Below are 15,432 nucleotides of genomic sequence, written 5' to 3'. Positions count from 1 at the left end.
TGGCAAACTGTCTCTAGAAATTTCCTCCAAACCTTTGTGGAATGTCTATATGAATCTGGGCTGCTTCTAACAATGTAGTTTGTTCATTTGGGACAAGTCTCATGGTGTTTCTGCTATATCCTTGGTAGGCTTGTCCCCTCTCCATGTCTTGGGGATGGTAGGTTGGTTTCTCAGAGTGGCTGCATTTCAATTGAGTACTCAGATCCATGGAGGAGGGTCATGGGGAGGAAAACATTGGTCTCGTTGCTTCTGTTTCTGGCAGGCTGTGGTCCCTAGTACGCTATTTCCTGTAATGCCCACCATTTTGGGGAACTTTCTATCATTTGTATTATTCAAACACCTACAGCCAGTTGTGCAATGGCAAACATATTTCTCCCTCAGTTTTTGTTGCTGCATCAGAGATGAAACCTAGTTGCATGGTGGGTTCCTGAAAACCAGTGCACAACCACATTACCGTACATTAGCTCAATGGTTCTCAACCAGGGGTATGCATACTCCTAGAGGTACACAGAGGTCTTCCAGGGGGTACATCAACTTATCTAGATATTGGCCTAGTTTTATAATAGCTTACATAAAAAGCACTAGTGAAGTCGGTACAAACTAAAATTTCATACAGACAATGACTTGTTTATACTGCTCTAGATACCATACACTGAAATGTAATGTAATATTTATATTCCAGTTGATTTATTTTATAATTATATGGTATAAATGAGAAAGTCAGCAATTTTTCAACAATAGTGTGCTATGACACTTTTACATTTCATGTCTGATTTTGTAAGCAAATAGTTTTTAAGTGAGGTGTAACTTGGGGGTACAAAAGACAAATCAGGGTAGAGTAGTCTGAAAAAGTTGAGAGCCACTGCATTAGCTCACCAGGCTTCTGTATATTTAATTGCAAGATTAGATGACTATGGCATAAAGTGTCATCGATTGCATAAGGACTGGATATGGATAGCCCTAATGGAAAGTTATACCTCACCTAAACACACAACCCTCCTAATGTGTACTTGTCGCTTGGTGTATATAGCTGTACTATTCATTCTAATGTACCAATTAAAGTGAGTTTAACTATGAATCTTGGTTTGTTTTCAATAGCTTCACATGGACTGATGGGAAATTGAATAGCAGTAACTTGTTGCTGCTGTCAGGCCAAGTGGCTGAACACTTTGACCTGGAGTTCAGGATCCTTTATGCACAGTCAAAACCGATCAGCCCTAAGCTGCCATCCAGCTGCCGGAGCAGTGGAATATTTGATCACCTGGTCAGTGGAACAAAATCACCAAAAGACCACACTGTGGGAAACCTCTTGAGAGCAGAGTTGGCCAGACTGTCAAGCACCCCCAAGAAACCACTGAAAAAAACTGATTTGGCTAACACTGAAGGAAGCAAATCCTATAACCTGGGTCCTTCCTACATTGGCACAGAGGAGTGGTTTGGAAGTCTGGAGGCCATAGTGGAACCAAAGGAGGTGAATAGCATGTCTACTCAAACTGAATCATGGGAAGAGAAGCCCACAGTGACTCTATCTAATGCTGTCACGCAAACCAGTGTTGTAATGGTAGCATCTGGAACCCAAACCTCTGTTGCTGCTAGAATGGCTGGCACTCAAACAGTAGTGCCACGGAAGACAGCTATGACCCAGACAGACAAGAAGGAGAGTGTGGAAGAGCATCTACTCCTGCGACAACAATCAAAAGAAGGATCTCCTTCATCTGGAAAGTCCACATCAACTTCTTCTAGTCTACGGTCACTTTCTTCATCATCTTCCCAGTGCTCTGTGGCAAGCTCTACCAGCTCGCTGTCCTCTCTGAGGTCCATTGAGTACTCTGGCAACCACAGGGCAGAATACTTCCAAAAACTGCATAAAGAGAGGCAGTTCCATTACTCCGTTATCCGATCCAAACTTAACCATATGGTTGCTATCCTCTCCCGAAGGGGACGTGCGCCTGAAAACTATACGAGCTGTCACACTGTAAGCTGCAACGTAAAACAGAGGCATGAGATCAGCACCAGCCTACTCAGCCTCAGAGACGTTTCTCTGTTCAAATAAGTGACTGCTGAGTTGGCTGTACGTCCAAGAGCTCCAGGCTCACTGCACAGTCCTTTTATCAGCTACTGATTTTTAGCGGTACCGTGTGTGTAGGGGCTGGTAACTTACCGGCACTGTAGTCTCATTCTATGCAACTTGTTAAACAATGCACTGAAATATGTTTAGATATTTTTAATGCCATATGTGCCTCCACGTGCTTTTTGTTTTTATATGTAATAACACTAAAATTCATTCTATCTATTGATGTTTACCCCTCAATTCCTTGTTAGACCGTCACCGGCAAAATATACTAGTTAGTTCTTCGTAGTGCTGTCAACATTATGGTTTTAACTTATTTATATTTAGAAAAGTTGTTACTGAGTCAGAATGATTCTGTTCAAATTGGGTTCTGAGATCTTATTCTGACTTCCACTCGCTAACATGAATTATGTTAATGCTGGGTTTTATTATAACTTTATTCTGAAAATAAAACAACTTTAAAAAACCAAAGTGGGGAAATAGCTTCACATATCTGCACTAAATAAGGCTAACTTTGTTCGTAATCTGAATTCAATGATGAATTTAGATATATTATGGGTTTATCACTCTTGCATGATAGTCATAAGGAGCTTACGGTTGTTTTTGTGTTTTGATTATATCCCTTCTGTTTAACTCAAACTAATGAAACTCACTGAGTGGTACCTAACTAGCCAATCTTCCAGCTACATCATTCTTATGCACATTTTGTTTTATATAAAACCACACTTCTTTAATAATGTAGTAAACAACCCTGATGAACGACCACTCTACACTACAGAGTATAACTCCCATTTTTTGGGAGAACTCTCATAAGTGTGACAAGGCTTAAGGCCTTTTCAGGGTCTATGCTACAAAAAGTGATTCTATGGGGCAGCAAAACCAAAACGTATGTATTACCTTGAATGTTTTCTTTGTGGGATATTCTGCTGAAAAACAGTTACTCTTGTTAGGAAGGAGAATGTGTCCTTATTACTGCACACTCTCTCTGTAGTTGCCCCTCAGTAGAAAATTATTCCTGATGACTAGGCACCTGATTCTATTAAATCAATGGAATCTCTGAGCAGTGGCAGCCCTGGCTGGTACTGACAAAGTTTCTAGTGCAGTAATGTCAGGGGTATGATTATTTACAATGTTTTTACACCAGCAAAAATCCTTACTGTAGATGCAGTTGTACCAGCAAAACAGTCCTCTTGGCAGTCTAGTTCATTTTGTTCAGGTAACTGGTATAAGTTTTATAAGGGCAAAAGAACTGGTCAGTATAAGCTACTTCCCCACTAGGGGAGCGTTGCTGGTGTAGGCCTTATTTCAATGTGCCTGTAAACAGCCAGTCTAATAACTTTCTTCTCTATAAGGTATATAGGACTGGGGCTGGGTGAGGGCAGGGGTTAGCTCAGGGTGCAGGGAGAGGGACTAGGGGTTGTGTGGGCAGGGTGCAGGGAGGGCATAGCCTCAGGGTGTAGGGAGAGGGGGTATTGGGAGCTTTGTGTTTGGAGGGCTCCCCTGCAGTCCCTGTTCTCAGAGGGATCTGCCAGCCACAGAGCCAGGTATCCTCACCTGGGTGGCTCTTACTGACTGCCTCTGCGGGAGCAAAGGAGGCTGGGAGCTGAGGAGCAGCTTCAACCTGGAGCTCCAGCCAGAGCAGCAGCTGTCCCGCACTGCCTGGTTCCAGCTTCCTGCCTCCAACCTGCCAGGGAGCAGGGAGAGCTGTGGATCTGCCCCTGGGACTGCTGTGCTCTTGTGCTGCAGTTTAGGGGGTAGAGGGGGAATGCCCTCCATGTCCCCAACTCTGCCCATGGGCTCAGGGCTTCTGCCCCACAGGGAGCATCGGGGCTCTGGGATTCAGCCCCTGGCTTCAGCCCTGCAGGTAGTGCCAGGGATAGGGGCTTCAGCCCTGTGCCTCCCAGCTTCAGCCCCATGGAGGGAACCAGGGATTAGGGCTTCAGCCTTGGGGCCCTATGACCCCCTGGAATGGGCTCATGGACTCCCCTGGAGGCCACAGACCCCCAGTTGAGAACTGCAGATATAGGGGGTGGCAGTGGGGCAATACAAATTACTGCAGTAGGTGCTCTGTCATCTGTCCTAAAATCTAGCTGACAACCCTGCACAGCAATGACTTCACACAATGACATTGCATAACGTTTACATTCATGTAATCTAAATTTTTAGGTTGCAACAAGTGGATGCCATCTTAATTACACTTGTGTGAAGATGTTACCTACTGTTACAAATAATTAAGTAGGAAAAATACAGGAAAAACCATTTCTTTCAAATGTGGTAACTGATAGCACTTTGTCTGTAGCCAGTTCCATTGTTTTCTCCAGTACAGTTTGTTTCCTGTCTGTGTGTCTTTCTCCTACCAAGAACCAGAGAGAGACATTTTAAAAAAAATTAGAAACCTACAACAATTGGCAGAGGGATGTGGGGGAAGTATAATCCTTGAAAGTACCACACCTCTAACGCTGCTGCCCTTGTTTCAGATTAACAGTATTCCATAAATCTTTCAGAAGTGAGGAACGGTTACTAGTTCTGATCTATCACGATCACCTGGAGATATGCTGAGGAGGACAAAGCCAAGTCCTTCTAACCTACTATGGGATGTTTATTCTTGGCAAGCTCTAATAGCAGATAGCTACATGGACAGAACCTTCACTGGCCAATCTCATTTCCACTTTTGTAAAACCGTACCTTCAGGTCTCATAAATGTATATGAATCATAGACTATCAGGGTTGGAAGGGACCTCAGAAGGTCATCTAGTCCAACCCCCTGCTCAAAGCAGGACGAATCCCCAATTTTTGCCCCAGATCCCTAAATGGCCTCCTCAAGGATTGAACTCACAACCCTGGGTTTAGCAGGCCAATGCTCAAACCACTGAGCTAATAAATATACTACAGCGTTCTCCCTTTCAGTGAGTTTGTGTGCAACAGGTGGAACAAGACATCTTTCTAACTGGATCCTCTCCGATATACCAGTGAGTGGAAAGATATGCCCTAAATCTAATTTGTCTACAAAATAAGATAGCTCAATGCAGTACCGTTATTTCTCTGTCAGCATCTGTTCTATGATTCTTGTTGGTAGCGGTACCTACACCTAAGCTCAAAAGTGGCTACTTTATACATTTCAACCTTCCTAGGTGGGGAAAGCTGACCATTCATTGTTTCATGCTACCATGCCCATACCGTGCAACTATGAGGAAAGCCCTGGCTGCACTAACACTGTTTAAAGGAGTTTAAAAAAAAAAAAAAAAAAAAGGTGGCCCTGTGATAAGAAGTCCCCTCATCAGCCACTGCAGGGGTTGTAGAGAGCTAGTCAATGCACACTTTAGCAGCCAGGTGAGGGATTTACTCCATGCTTCCTTGATGGCAGCATGTCTCCTTTTTAAAGTCTATTTGAAAACCTTCCTTATTTCATGTCCTTTTTACAGTGTTACACTGGACTGCTATACAGTATTTTCCCATCAGCAGAAAGTATTTTACTTCACAAATTAAACAGTGAATTTGCCGTGTGGGTTTTCTTAATTATGACTTTTCCTTATCTGTGGTTCTTCCCTTCTATGGGGGATTTTGACTCTTCTTCACTTAATGAAACATTTGCTGTCTGGCTTATATTTCCCAGCTATTAGGAGAGATGGGAATTAATTCTAGTGCTATTAACCCCCATAAACAGTACCTGGAAGAAGTCAAAGTTATCAAGATGTACCGTATTCTTTAGACACTAGACTTCTTTTGGGCGAAAGAACAGTGCTGCGGAAGAGATCCTGGCTTTATTCTTGCTGTTTCAAACATTCCTCTGATATGGTTCGCTCTGAAGAAAAAGGGGAGAAGGACTGTTAACATAAGTGCAGCTGTAGCCTCTTAAGCTTTAGATTTCACCCAGATATCCCTTGGCAAAAGGCGGGGGGGGGGCACTGCCTTGCTTTTATTTTGACTCCTTGCTACCTGGGCCGTAGGGACTCACCACCTTTTGGAAGGGCTCCTTCATATTAAGAGGATGAGAAATCAAAGTAAATAAAATTACAGCCCATTCTCTCTCTCTTCTTCCCCTCTCTCTCTCCACCCGACCTCCCCCCCCCCCCCCCAATGCAGGAATGTAAATGCAAGAACAAGATAGGTGCAATTCTTTGGTACCAGGTCTCCTGTGCTGAGTGTGCTCTGTTTCTACAACAGTTTGAAATAATTCCCTGCCCGCCCCGTGGGGAAGGGTAGCCCTTCCAAGAGTGCGGATGGAGTTACACAAGGGCTTGCTAAGTGGGGAGCATCAGCGTGGGAAGAAAGCAGGCACCAGTAGAGTCAGAGACTCTCCCTTGCTTCTCTCTGGCCCTCTCCAGCAGCTGCCCCGCCTGAGTCAGGGCATCTCCACCAAGGTGAGCTGGGGCATTAGGGAGCCTACCAGCCGCTTGAACTCAACGACCGTCGCTCCCTTCAGCCTGGGAAGGTGCAAGAGAAGGAGGCAGGGCCCGGCGCTGGTTGGCAGGTGGAGGAGAATCGGGGTGAGGGGGCGTTGGCTGGGTTTAAAACTCCCTATAAAGGGCCTGGTTTAGGGGCTGCCCTTTGCGGGCTGGTGGTTAGCAGCGGCCGCGGCTCCCCATGGCGAACCAGTCCCAGTGCCTGGAGGACGCGCCCGGCCGCTGGCCCCGCGGGGAGCCGAGCTCGCCCGAGCTCTACAGCGAGGCGCAGCGGCTGGCGCTGGAGGAGCTGGTGGCGGGCGGCCGCGCCGCTTTCCGCGCTTTCCTGCGCCGGGAGAAGGTGCCCGGCTTCCTCTCGGAGCCCGAGATCCAGGCCGTCCTCCAGGCGGCCGCGCCGCCGGCCGGGGCCGAGAACGGGGCGGCCGAGCCCTCGCTCAGCGCCTCGCTGGACTGCTCCTCGCTCACCTACTTCCCCGAGCAGTCGGACGTGGAGCCGCCCGTGCTGGAGCTGGGCTGGCCGGCCTTCTCCAGCGGCTCGTACCGCGGCCTCACCCGCGTGGAGGCGCTTTTCCAGCCCAGCTTCGGGGAGACCATCTACAGCTGCAAGGAGGCGGTGCGCAGGCAGATCCGCTCGGCCAGGGAGGTGAGTCCCCAGCCCGGCCACTGCGCCCCCTTCCTGCCCGCGCCGCCTCCTCCGGGAACCGCGTCCCTTGCCCTGGGAAACCCGCGGGATGCTGCGCTGCACAGCGCTCCTCTGTGCCTGGGGAACTTGGAGCCTGGAAGCTGGTGTTGCACTAAAGACCCCCTGGTTTTGGTCACCTAATCTCTAGCCAGCTAGGATTAAATTCTGAAACCTGCAACTTTGCATTATTATTTATTGCATTTTTTTAAAATCACGACTTTGCTCTTGCAAAAACTTGTGACAGTCATGGTTGTGGTGACCTTTCCTCTCTGGATAGGCCATCACTACAATCCTGCAGGAGAATGAAGGAAGGGAGAAGCTCCTCAGGGCAGGGATCCTGTCTGCTTTGTGATAAAACCTTTCCTACTTTAGAAACTAGTCTTTTGGCAATGTATGTGTTATATGCAGAATAAATGACAGTGTAGTGTGCTTATGGACACTCCTTGGTCTCGGTTAGTTCAGGTGGGACTTTGGCAATTATGAGTAATGTGGTCATCCCAAAACACATGCTTGTAGCACCTTAGTATCACACCATCACACAGTGTGTCTTTTAAATAAAACCTCATAACTTGCGTCTAACCCACAATGGGTGCTCTGTACATACTAAACCTGGGGATCACTCATGCCACCTCTCGGATGGAATATAGCAGCCTTCTGCCTTGTAGTCATAGAATCATAGAATATTATGGTTGGAAGGGACCTCAGGAGGTCATCTAGTCCAACCCCTGCTCAAAGCAGGTCCAACATCAACTAAATCATCCCAGCCAGGGCTTTGTCAAGCCAGGCCCTAAAAACCTCTAAGGATGGAGTTTCCACCACCTCCCTAGGTAACCCATTCCAGTGCTTCATCACCCTCCTAGTGAAATAGTGTTTCCTAATAGTCAACCTAGACCTCCCCCACTGCAACTTGAGACCATTACTTCTTGTTCTGTCATCTGCCACCACTGAGAACAGCCTAGGTCCATCCTTTTTGGAACCCCCCTTCAGGTAGTTGAAGGCTGCTATCAAATCCCCCCTCACTCTTCTCTTCTGCAGACTAAATAACCCCAGTTCCCTCAGCCTCTCCTCGTAAGTCACGTGCCCCAGCCCCCTAATCATTTTCGTTGCCCTCCGCTGGACTCTCTTCAGTTTGTCCACATCCCTTCTGTAATGGGGGACCAAAACTAGACACAATACTCCAGGTGTGGCCTCACCAGTGCCAAATAGAGGGGAATAATCACTTCCCTCGATCTGCTGACTCGTATCCAGCTTCTTGTCCACTGTAATCCCCAGGTCCTTTTCTGTAAACTGCTGCTTAGCTAGTCAGTCCCCAGCTGGTAGCAGTGCATGGGATTCTTCCTTCGTAAGTGCAGGACTCTGCACTTGTCTTTGTTGAACCTCATCAGATTTCTTTTGGCCCAAACCTTCAATTTGTCTAGGTCACTCTGGACCCTATCCCTACCCTCCAGCATATCTACCTCTCCCCCCAGTTTAGTGTCATCTGCGAACTTACTGAGGGTGCAATTCATCCCATCATCCAGATCATTAATAAAGATGTTGAACAAAACCGGCCCCAGGACAGACCCCTGGGGCACTCCGCTTAATGCCGGCTATCAACTAGACATCGAGCCGTTGATCGCTACCCGTTGAGCCCGACAATCTAGCCAGCTTTCTATCCACCTTATAGTCCATTCATCCAATCCTTACTTCTTTAACTTGCTGGCAAGAATAGCATGGGAGACTGTATCAAAAGCTTTGCTAAAGTCAAGATATATCACATCCACCACTTTCCCCATATCCACAGAGCCAGTTATCTCATCATAGAAGGCAATCGGGTTTGTCAGGCATGACTTTCCCCTGGTGAATCCATGTTGACTGTTCCTGATCACCTTCCTCTCCTCCAAGTGCTTCAAACTGGATTCCTTGAGGACCTGCTCCATGATTTTGCTGAGGACTGAAGTGAGGCTGACTTAGGTTAGTCCCACTTAAGTTTTTCAGAAGAGAACTGAAGAACATCTCTACTTAGATTTTATCCCTATGATATCAGCTATGAAGGCAGAGTGTAATTATCCAAGCTGGATCTTGGCCAGGCCATCTAGACTAATAATGCTTCCTTTGTTCAAAACGTCGTGGGATCCCTAATGACTAGGGCTGTCAATTAATTACAGTTAACTCACGCGATTAACTCAAAAATATTAATCATGAATAATTGCAGTTTTAATCACATTGTTAAACAATAGAATACCAATTGAAGTTGATTAAATATTTTTGATTTTTTTCTACATTTTCAAATATATTTATTTTAAATACAACACAGAATACAGTGCTCACTTTATATTATTTTGATTACAAATATTTTCACTGTAAAAAGTATAAAAAAAGAGAATAGTATTTTTCAATTCACCTCATACAAGCACCATAATGCAATCTCTTTATTGTGAAAGTGCAATTTACAAATGTATTTTTTGTTTGGTTGTTACATAACTGCACTCAAAAACAAAACAATGTGAAACTTTAGAGCCTATAAGTCCACTCAGTCCTACTTCTTGTTCAGCCAATCGCTAAGACATACAAGATTGTTTACATTTTCGGGAGATAATGCTGCCTGCTTATTTATAATCTCACCTGAAAGAGAGAACAGGCGTTCACATGACACTTTTGTAGCCGGCATTGCAAGGTATTTACATGTCAGATATACTAAACATTCATATGCCCCTTCATGCTTCGTTCACCATTCCAGAGGAGATGCTTCCATGCTGGTGACACTCGTTTAAAAAAATGCATTAATTAAATTCTGACTGAGCTCGCTGGGGCGAGAATAGTATATCTCCTGCTGTTTTACCTGCATTCTGCAATATATTTCATGTTATAGCAGTCTCAAATGATGAACCAGCATATGTTGTTCATTTTAAGAACACTTTCACTGCAGATTTGACAAAATGCAAAGAAGGTACAATATGAGATTTCTACAGATAGCAACAGCACTCAACCCAAGGTTTAAGGATCTGAAGTGCCTTCCAAAATCTGAGCGGGACAAGGTGTGGAGCATGCTTTCAGAAGTCTTAAAAGAGCAACACTCCGATGCGGAAACTACATAACTTGAACCACGGAAAAAAGAAAATCAACCTTCTGCTGGTGGCATCTGACTCAGATGATGAAAGTGAACATGTGTCGGTCTGCACTGCTTTGGATTGTTATCGAGCAGAACTCATCATCAGCATGGACGCATGTCCTCTAGAATGATGGCTGAAGCATGAAGAGACATATGAATCTTTAGCTTATCTGACACATAAATATCTTGTGATGCCGGCTACAACAATGCCATGCGAATGCCTGTTCTCACTTTCAGGTGACATTGTGAACAAGAAGCAGGCAAAAAGAAAAGGAGTACTTGTGGCACCTTAGAGACTAACAGCATTATCTCCTGCAAATGTAAACAAACTTGTTTGTCTGAGTGACTGGCTGAACAAGAAGTAGGATTCCGTGGACTTGTAGTCTCTAAAGTTTTACATTTTTATTTTTAATGCAGTTATTTTTTGTACATAATTCTATGTTTGTAAGTTCAACTTTCACGAAAAAGAGATTGCACTATCGTACTTGTATGAGGTGACTTGAAAATTATTTTGTTTTTTACAGCACAAATATTTGTAATCAAAAATAAAGTGAGCACTGTACTCTGTTCTTTTATAATTGAAATCAATATAGTTGAAAATGTAGAAAACATCCAAAATATGTAAATAAATGCTATTCTATTATTGTGTGATTAATCACAATTAATTTTTTAATCATGCAATTAATTGTGATTAATTTTTTTAATCACTTGACAGCCCTACTAATGACAATACGGTGAGGATTCTCAGCATTTCTTCTAATCTAAAGAAATGATAGTAAAGGGGAAACCAATTCACATCAGTGAAGATATTTGCTGCAATGAGAAGTTCCTTTTCCTTGCGTACTCAAACCCTTTGCAGATAATACTGGTGAAGTCAGTGATCCTTTCCAAGTTTTGGGACTCAAGCAATCCTTCTCTTCAAGCAATACATTTGCAGGAAGAGGCCACAATCCCACAATCTCTGATTTAGAATGTGTCTATCAAAATGGCTTGCATTTGTGTTGCATCTCCAACTTGGGGTACTTCAGTGTAAGAAACTTCAAGCTAAGAATTAACCATCTTGCCAAAGTTCTGTTTTGGACTGGATATTTACTCCCTGGCCCCATATCCCAGTTTATGAAGTGGCTGAATGGTATTAAAGTCAATTATTTGATTACGGAAGGCTGGTGGTGAAACACTTATCTTTGTTTTAAAAAAGAAAAAAGTTTCTAAGTAAGCTTCTTACTAGCCCACTCATCTGGTGTTGGAGAGCAGTCCGTGGTCTCTGACTGCCCTGGTGGGTTTTGGGATCAATTTAGAGGTGGGGGAAATGAAGGAACCTTAAGACCTGTGTGGCTTAACCTTGAGGGTAAAGTCATTCAATACAAAAGAGGGAACATAGAATACAAATATAATTAAACAGTGAGCCAGATGCTGCTGAGCAAATGACAAACGGAGATAGTGTTCCCTGATAAGCGATGATTCAGTACTTGATTTTGAATGTATATAAGGTTCCTCATCCTGAGTAACTTATCCATTGGCAGAAAGGACTGACAGCCAACAATCTCTCTTTCCCAATTCACTTACCTGCCTTCAGCTATTTAATTATGTCGTTTGCACCCTATGAACCAAAGAGATGTAGCCCCTATTCACAGACTCTCTAGTTCCTGCTATTGTAATTCCAGGTGTACAAAAGGAAACCATGTGGATGGAGTAGCAAAGAATCTTAGATGTATGCATTTCTTTGTATGTATTATCAAATGGTAAGTGTCAAAGACAGAATAAATACTCTAAGAAGCAGGCTCCCATCATCGTACGAGTTCAATATCTGTTTTTCCATTGTACTGTATATGACTTTGTGGAAGCGATGATATGCAAAGATTGATTACAATGGGTATCCATATACCTTAGGTATACTGTGAAGCAACATATTTGACACCTAATATAGAGGTATAGTACACCTGCAATACCCATGTATTTTTCCCTTTGAAGTGTTGTTAGCTTAACCTAAACTCATTCCCTTACCCTTTCATCCCTCAGTATCATGGTGTCCTCTCTCACCTCTGATACAGAGCAATATAAAAAGCCTTCCCACTGTAGAGCCTGCACATGCTGCTCTGGTTCAGCCAAGGATTTGTCTGTCATCAACAAGTTGATTCAATAAGATATTATGCCATCCACCTTGTCTCTTTAATATCCAGGGGCTGATACGGCTACAACATTGCATATCTAAATTATCCAGTATTTGAGACACTTATGGAATGCTGCTAAGAATGACAGAACATGTTGACCATGCCACAATGAAATAACACTTAAAAAAAGTAGCAAGGAAAATGGAAACTTGTCTAGGGAATATGGTATCGATAAAAGGAAATCAACCAGGGAACTACTTAATTTGGAAGCTAAATTGATTCACACACTCCTCTGCCCTTTCTAAATCTTCCCTGTGGTGCTGAGAAAAATAAGACATAGGTCACAAGATTTTCTTGAACTAATGGTTTCTTCTGTATTTTTTTCAGGTTATTGCTGTGGTTATGGATACCTTCACAGACATTGATATCTTCAAAGACCTTCAGGAAGCCTGTAGCAAGCGGAAAGTTAGCGTGTACATCCTTTTAGATCGTGCTTCATTTCCCCACTTTCTGAAAATGTGCAGAAATCTAGGAGTTGATCATGAGCAGGAGAAGGTAGGCACTGTGATACTTATGGCAAGAAACAATTGGTTATTGGCCCTGTTGCATAACATTTGAGTTTTCAAAAGAAATATGATTTGTGTAGCTCTTGCTCTTTTTTGTAAGGTTTAACTGATCTTGAAAAAGAAGGCATTAACTGCACAAACGATGATGTCTTTAGAGGTGCACTAACACCCATGTATTACACTGAAGTGATTGTTTTGTCTTTAACACTTGTTATGGGATTGCTGAAAGCACTGCAGACACTCTTTTCTTTGTTTAAATACCTTAGCTTGAACCTTCATTTTCTGGCCATCTCATAAAGTAAATTGATTTTCCTTAGAATGGGAATCTTTCTGATGAATGTCTTAATGTTTCTGGCCCAGATGATTAAAGTTCTCTTCCTTTCTCTAGGAAATCTGTTGAAAGAGAGGTTCTCTTCCCACAAACATAAATTATTTAAAGGGGGAGGAGACTCGTACTGTGTAAACACATAATCCACTATATTTTAGTCACTCTTTTGTACGGACACAAAGGAGGGTTCAGTTCAGTTTAGTCCATTTTTTATTCCCTTAAGGACAAATACGTTGAGTGGTCTTGTTAGCCCAACAGCATCAAGACTCACTGCTTTACAAAGAGGGAGACTAAATTCTAGTTCAAATTTTGACTTAATGTTTTGCTCCCTAAGCCACAAGAACCCCTTAGAATGGTCATTTGACTCCTTAGGAGAGTGAATCTTATGCCACTCAGCAACATCCTGTGTTAGCTGATCAGCAGTGGTCTTCGGACACTCTTTTATCGTTAACGTTTGTAAGTTTCCCTCTTAGGTAGAATCATTTTCTTTTGATATGTCAAAACTTAAATAAGGGTGGTTTTCCCCCCCCCCCTCTTTCAAACAGCTGATGAGAGTTCGAACTATATCAGGAAACACCTATTGCACAAGGTCAGGAGTCAAAATTGTGGGGAGGGTCCAAGAAAAGTTTATCTTGGTTGACGGCATAAGAGTGACAACAGGTTCCTACAGGCAAGTACCCTATTTCTTTTCATGTCCTTGTCTCCTATGACTTCTTTGGATTGTGGGGTGAAGGGTAACAGTACAAAACTGATTTTCTTGTGACCTGTTGATCGTATGTGATGTTTGCACTAAAAATTATGTTGCTAACTATCCGTAGTACAATAACCATCTAGTTTCTTGTATTGAAAGGGAACATGTGTTGGCACTATTTCAACCTTTGTGTGGGTGTATTATTTATTGTAATAAATTAACATCATTGTGAATTTTCTCATTATTAAGTTTCACATGGACTGATGGGAAACTAAGCAGCAGTAACATCTTGATTCTGTCGGGCCCAGCAGTCGCACGCTTTGACCTGGAATTCCGGATCCTTTTTGCACGGTCAAAGCCCATCAACCCCAAACTGTCATCCGGTTGCAAGAAGAGTGGAATGTTTGATCAGCTGCTCAGGAGAACAAAGGCTTCCAGTGACTGGATGAAGGAAAACTTCTTGAGAATGGAGTTTTTCTACCTTAGAGCATTTATAGAAAACATGAGAAAGAAACAGAGCTTCTTGATTGCCTCCAGGGAGGCAAAGTGTGAGTCAAATATCATAATGCAGGCATCTCCACCGTTGACTGAGAAGAATGTCTCTGCAGTCATGAGGCCACGTTGGAGCATAGAGAGGTGAGCACTGTCCACTCAACTTGAAAGATGAGAAGAGCCCACTGTGCTCATATCCAATGCTTCCTTGCAAACCAATGTTGTAATGGTAGCCACTGGAAAACAAATCTCAAATTGAGAGAAGGCAATACTCAAACAGTGGTTCTACTGAAGACTACTACAACTCAGGCCAGCAAACATAAGACTGTATTGTTGTCTCTGCCTCCTAGGTGATAATATGTGGATATTATCACCAGCATGTGGATAACTCTTGTTAACTTCTTCTAGTTTTCAGTCATTCTGCTGCACTTTCACATCCTCTACTAGATCAGTATCCTCATAACTCAATGGGTCTGGTTGTTCTAAAGACTCTTGCTACCGAAAAGAACACTGCTTAAAGAGCTCCTTCTGAAAAATAAATGGGGGGGGGCACTCTTCTGCTCTGAAATCAGGTCCAAGCTCAAACTTGTGTTTGGCAATCTCTCCAGCCAGGGACATTTGACTGAAAAATGACATGGATAGCCAAACGATAACATATAACCTCAACCAGATGGAAAAAGATAGATGTTAGCCTACTGGGCCTCAGACATCACACCCTTTCTTCAAATGAATGGCTGCAGCTAGGTGGAGCAAGTTAGTGCATCAGCTGCTTTTAAGCACTGTTGTTTGCAGTGTTGTTGTGGCCAAGTTGGTCCCAGTATATTAGACAGACAAGGTGGGTGAGGGAATATCTTTTATTGGACCAACTTCTGTTGGTGAAAGAGAGACGTTTACACAGAGCACTGTTGTGGTTCTTCCTATGCAACTTATTACACAATGCACAGTGAAGTACTTGAAGCATTAAAACATAAAAGTGCCTTAATTTGCTATTTGAGTT

The 15,432-nt window shown here is 43.4% G+C and overlaps 2 protein-coding genes and 1 long non-coding RNA gene across 5 annotated transcripts in view; 2 read left to right on the top strand and 1 right to left on the bottom strand.

Annotated features, from left to right (window-relative positions):
• LOC311530048 (protein FAM83D-like) overlaps positions 1–2,515 on the top strand; it is a 15,906-nt gene extending 13,391 nt beyond the window's left edge. The window contains exon 4 of the mRNA XM_084646384.1: positions 1,099–2,515. Within this exon, the coding sequence (XP_084502510.1) occupies positions 1,099–2,053 (955 nt within the window). The 3' untranslated portion in view covers positions 2,054–2,515. The remainder of the gene's footprint in view (positions 1–1,098) is intronic.
• LOC311530050 lies at positions 1,730–7,069 on the bottom strand. Of its 3 annotated transcripts, none has more exons than XR_014713902.1 (3): positions 6,940–7,069; positions 5,739–5,873; positions 1,730–1,861 (listed from the first exon to the last, which is right to left on the bottom strand). It is a non-coding gene; the product is annotated as an uncharacterized lncRNA (long non-coding RNA). The 3 variants fall into 3 exon arrangements; XR_014713903.1 differs by lacking the exon at positions 1,730–1,861 and adding an exon at positions 1,875–1,980; XR_014713904.1 differs by lacking the exon at positions 1,730–1,861 and adding an exon at positions 4,246–4,424.
• On the top strand, positions 6,629–15,432 carry LOC311530049 (protein FAM83D-A-like). Its single transcript, XM_084646385.1, has 4 exons — positions 6,629–7,117; positions 12,746–12,913; positions 13,798–13,922; positions 14,193–15,432. The coding sequence occupies exons 1-4, from the start codon at positions 6,656–6,658 to the stop codon at positions 14,581–14,583; spliced, it is 1,146 nt and encodes a 381-aa protein (XP_084502511.1). The 5' UTR covers positions 6,629–6,655; the 3' UTR covers positions 14,584–15,432.

This window comes from Lepidochelys olivacea (genome assembly GCF_965140295.1).
Source record: "Lepidochelys olivacea isolate rLepOli2 genome assembly, chromosome: 13".
Lineage (NCBI taxonomy): Eukaryota > Metazoa > Chordata > Testudines > Cheloniidae > Lepidochelys > Lepidochelys olivacea.
Note: the sequence above shows the minus strand (reverse complement) of the source record. Positions and strands in the feature narration are given on the sequence as shown.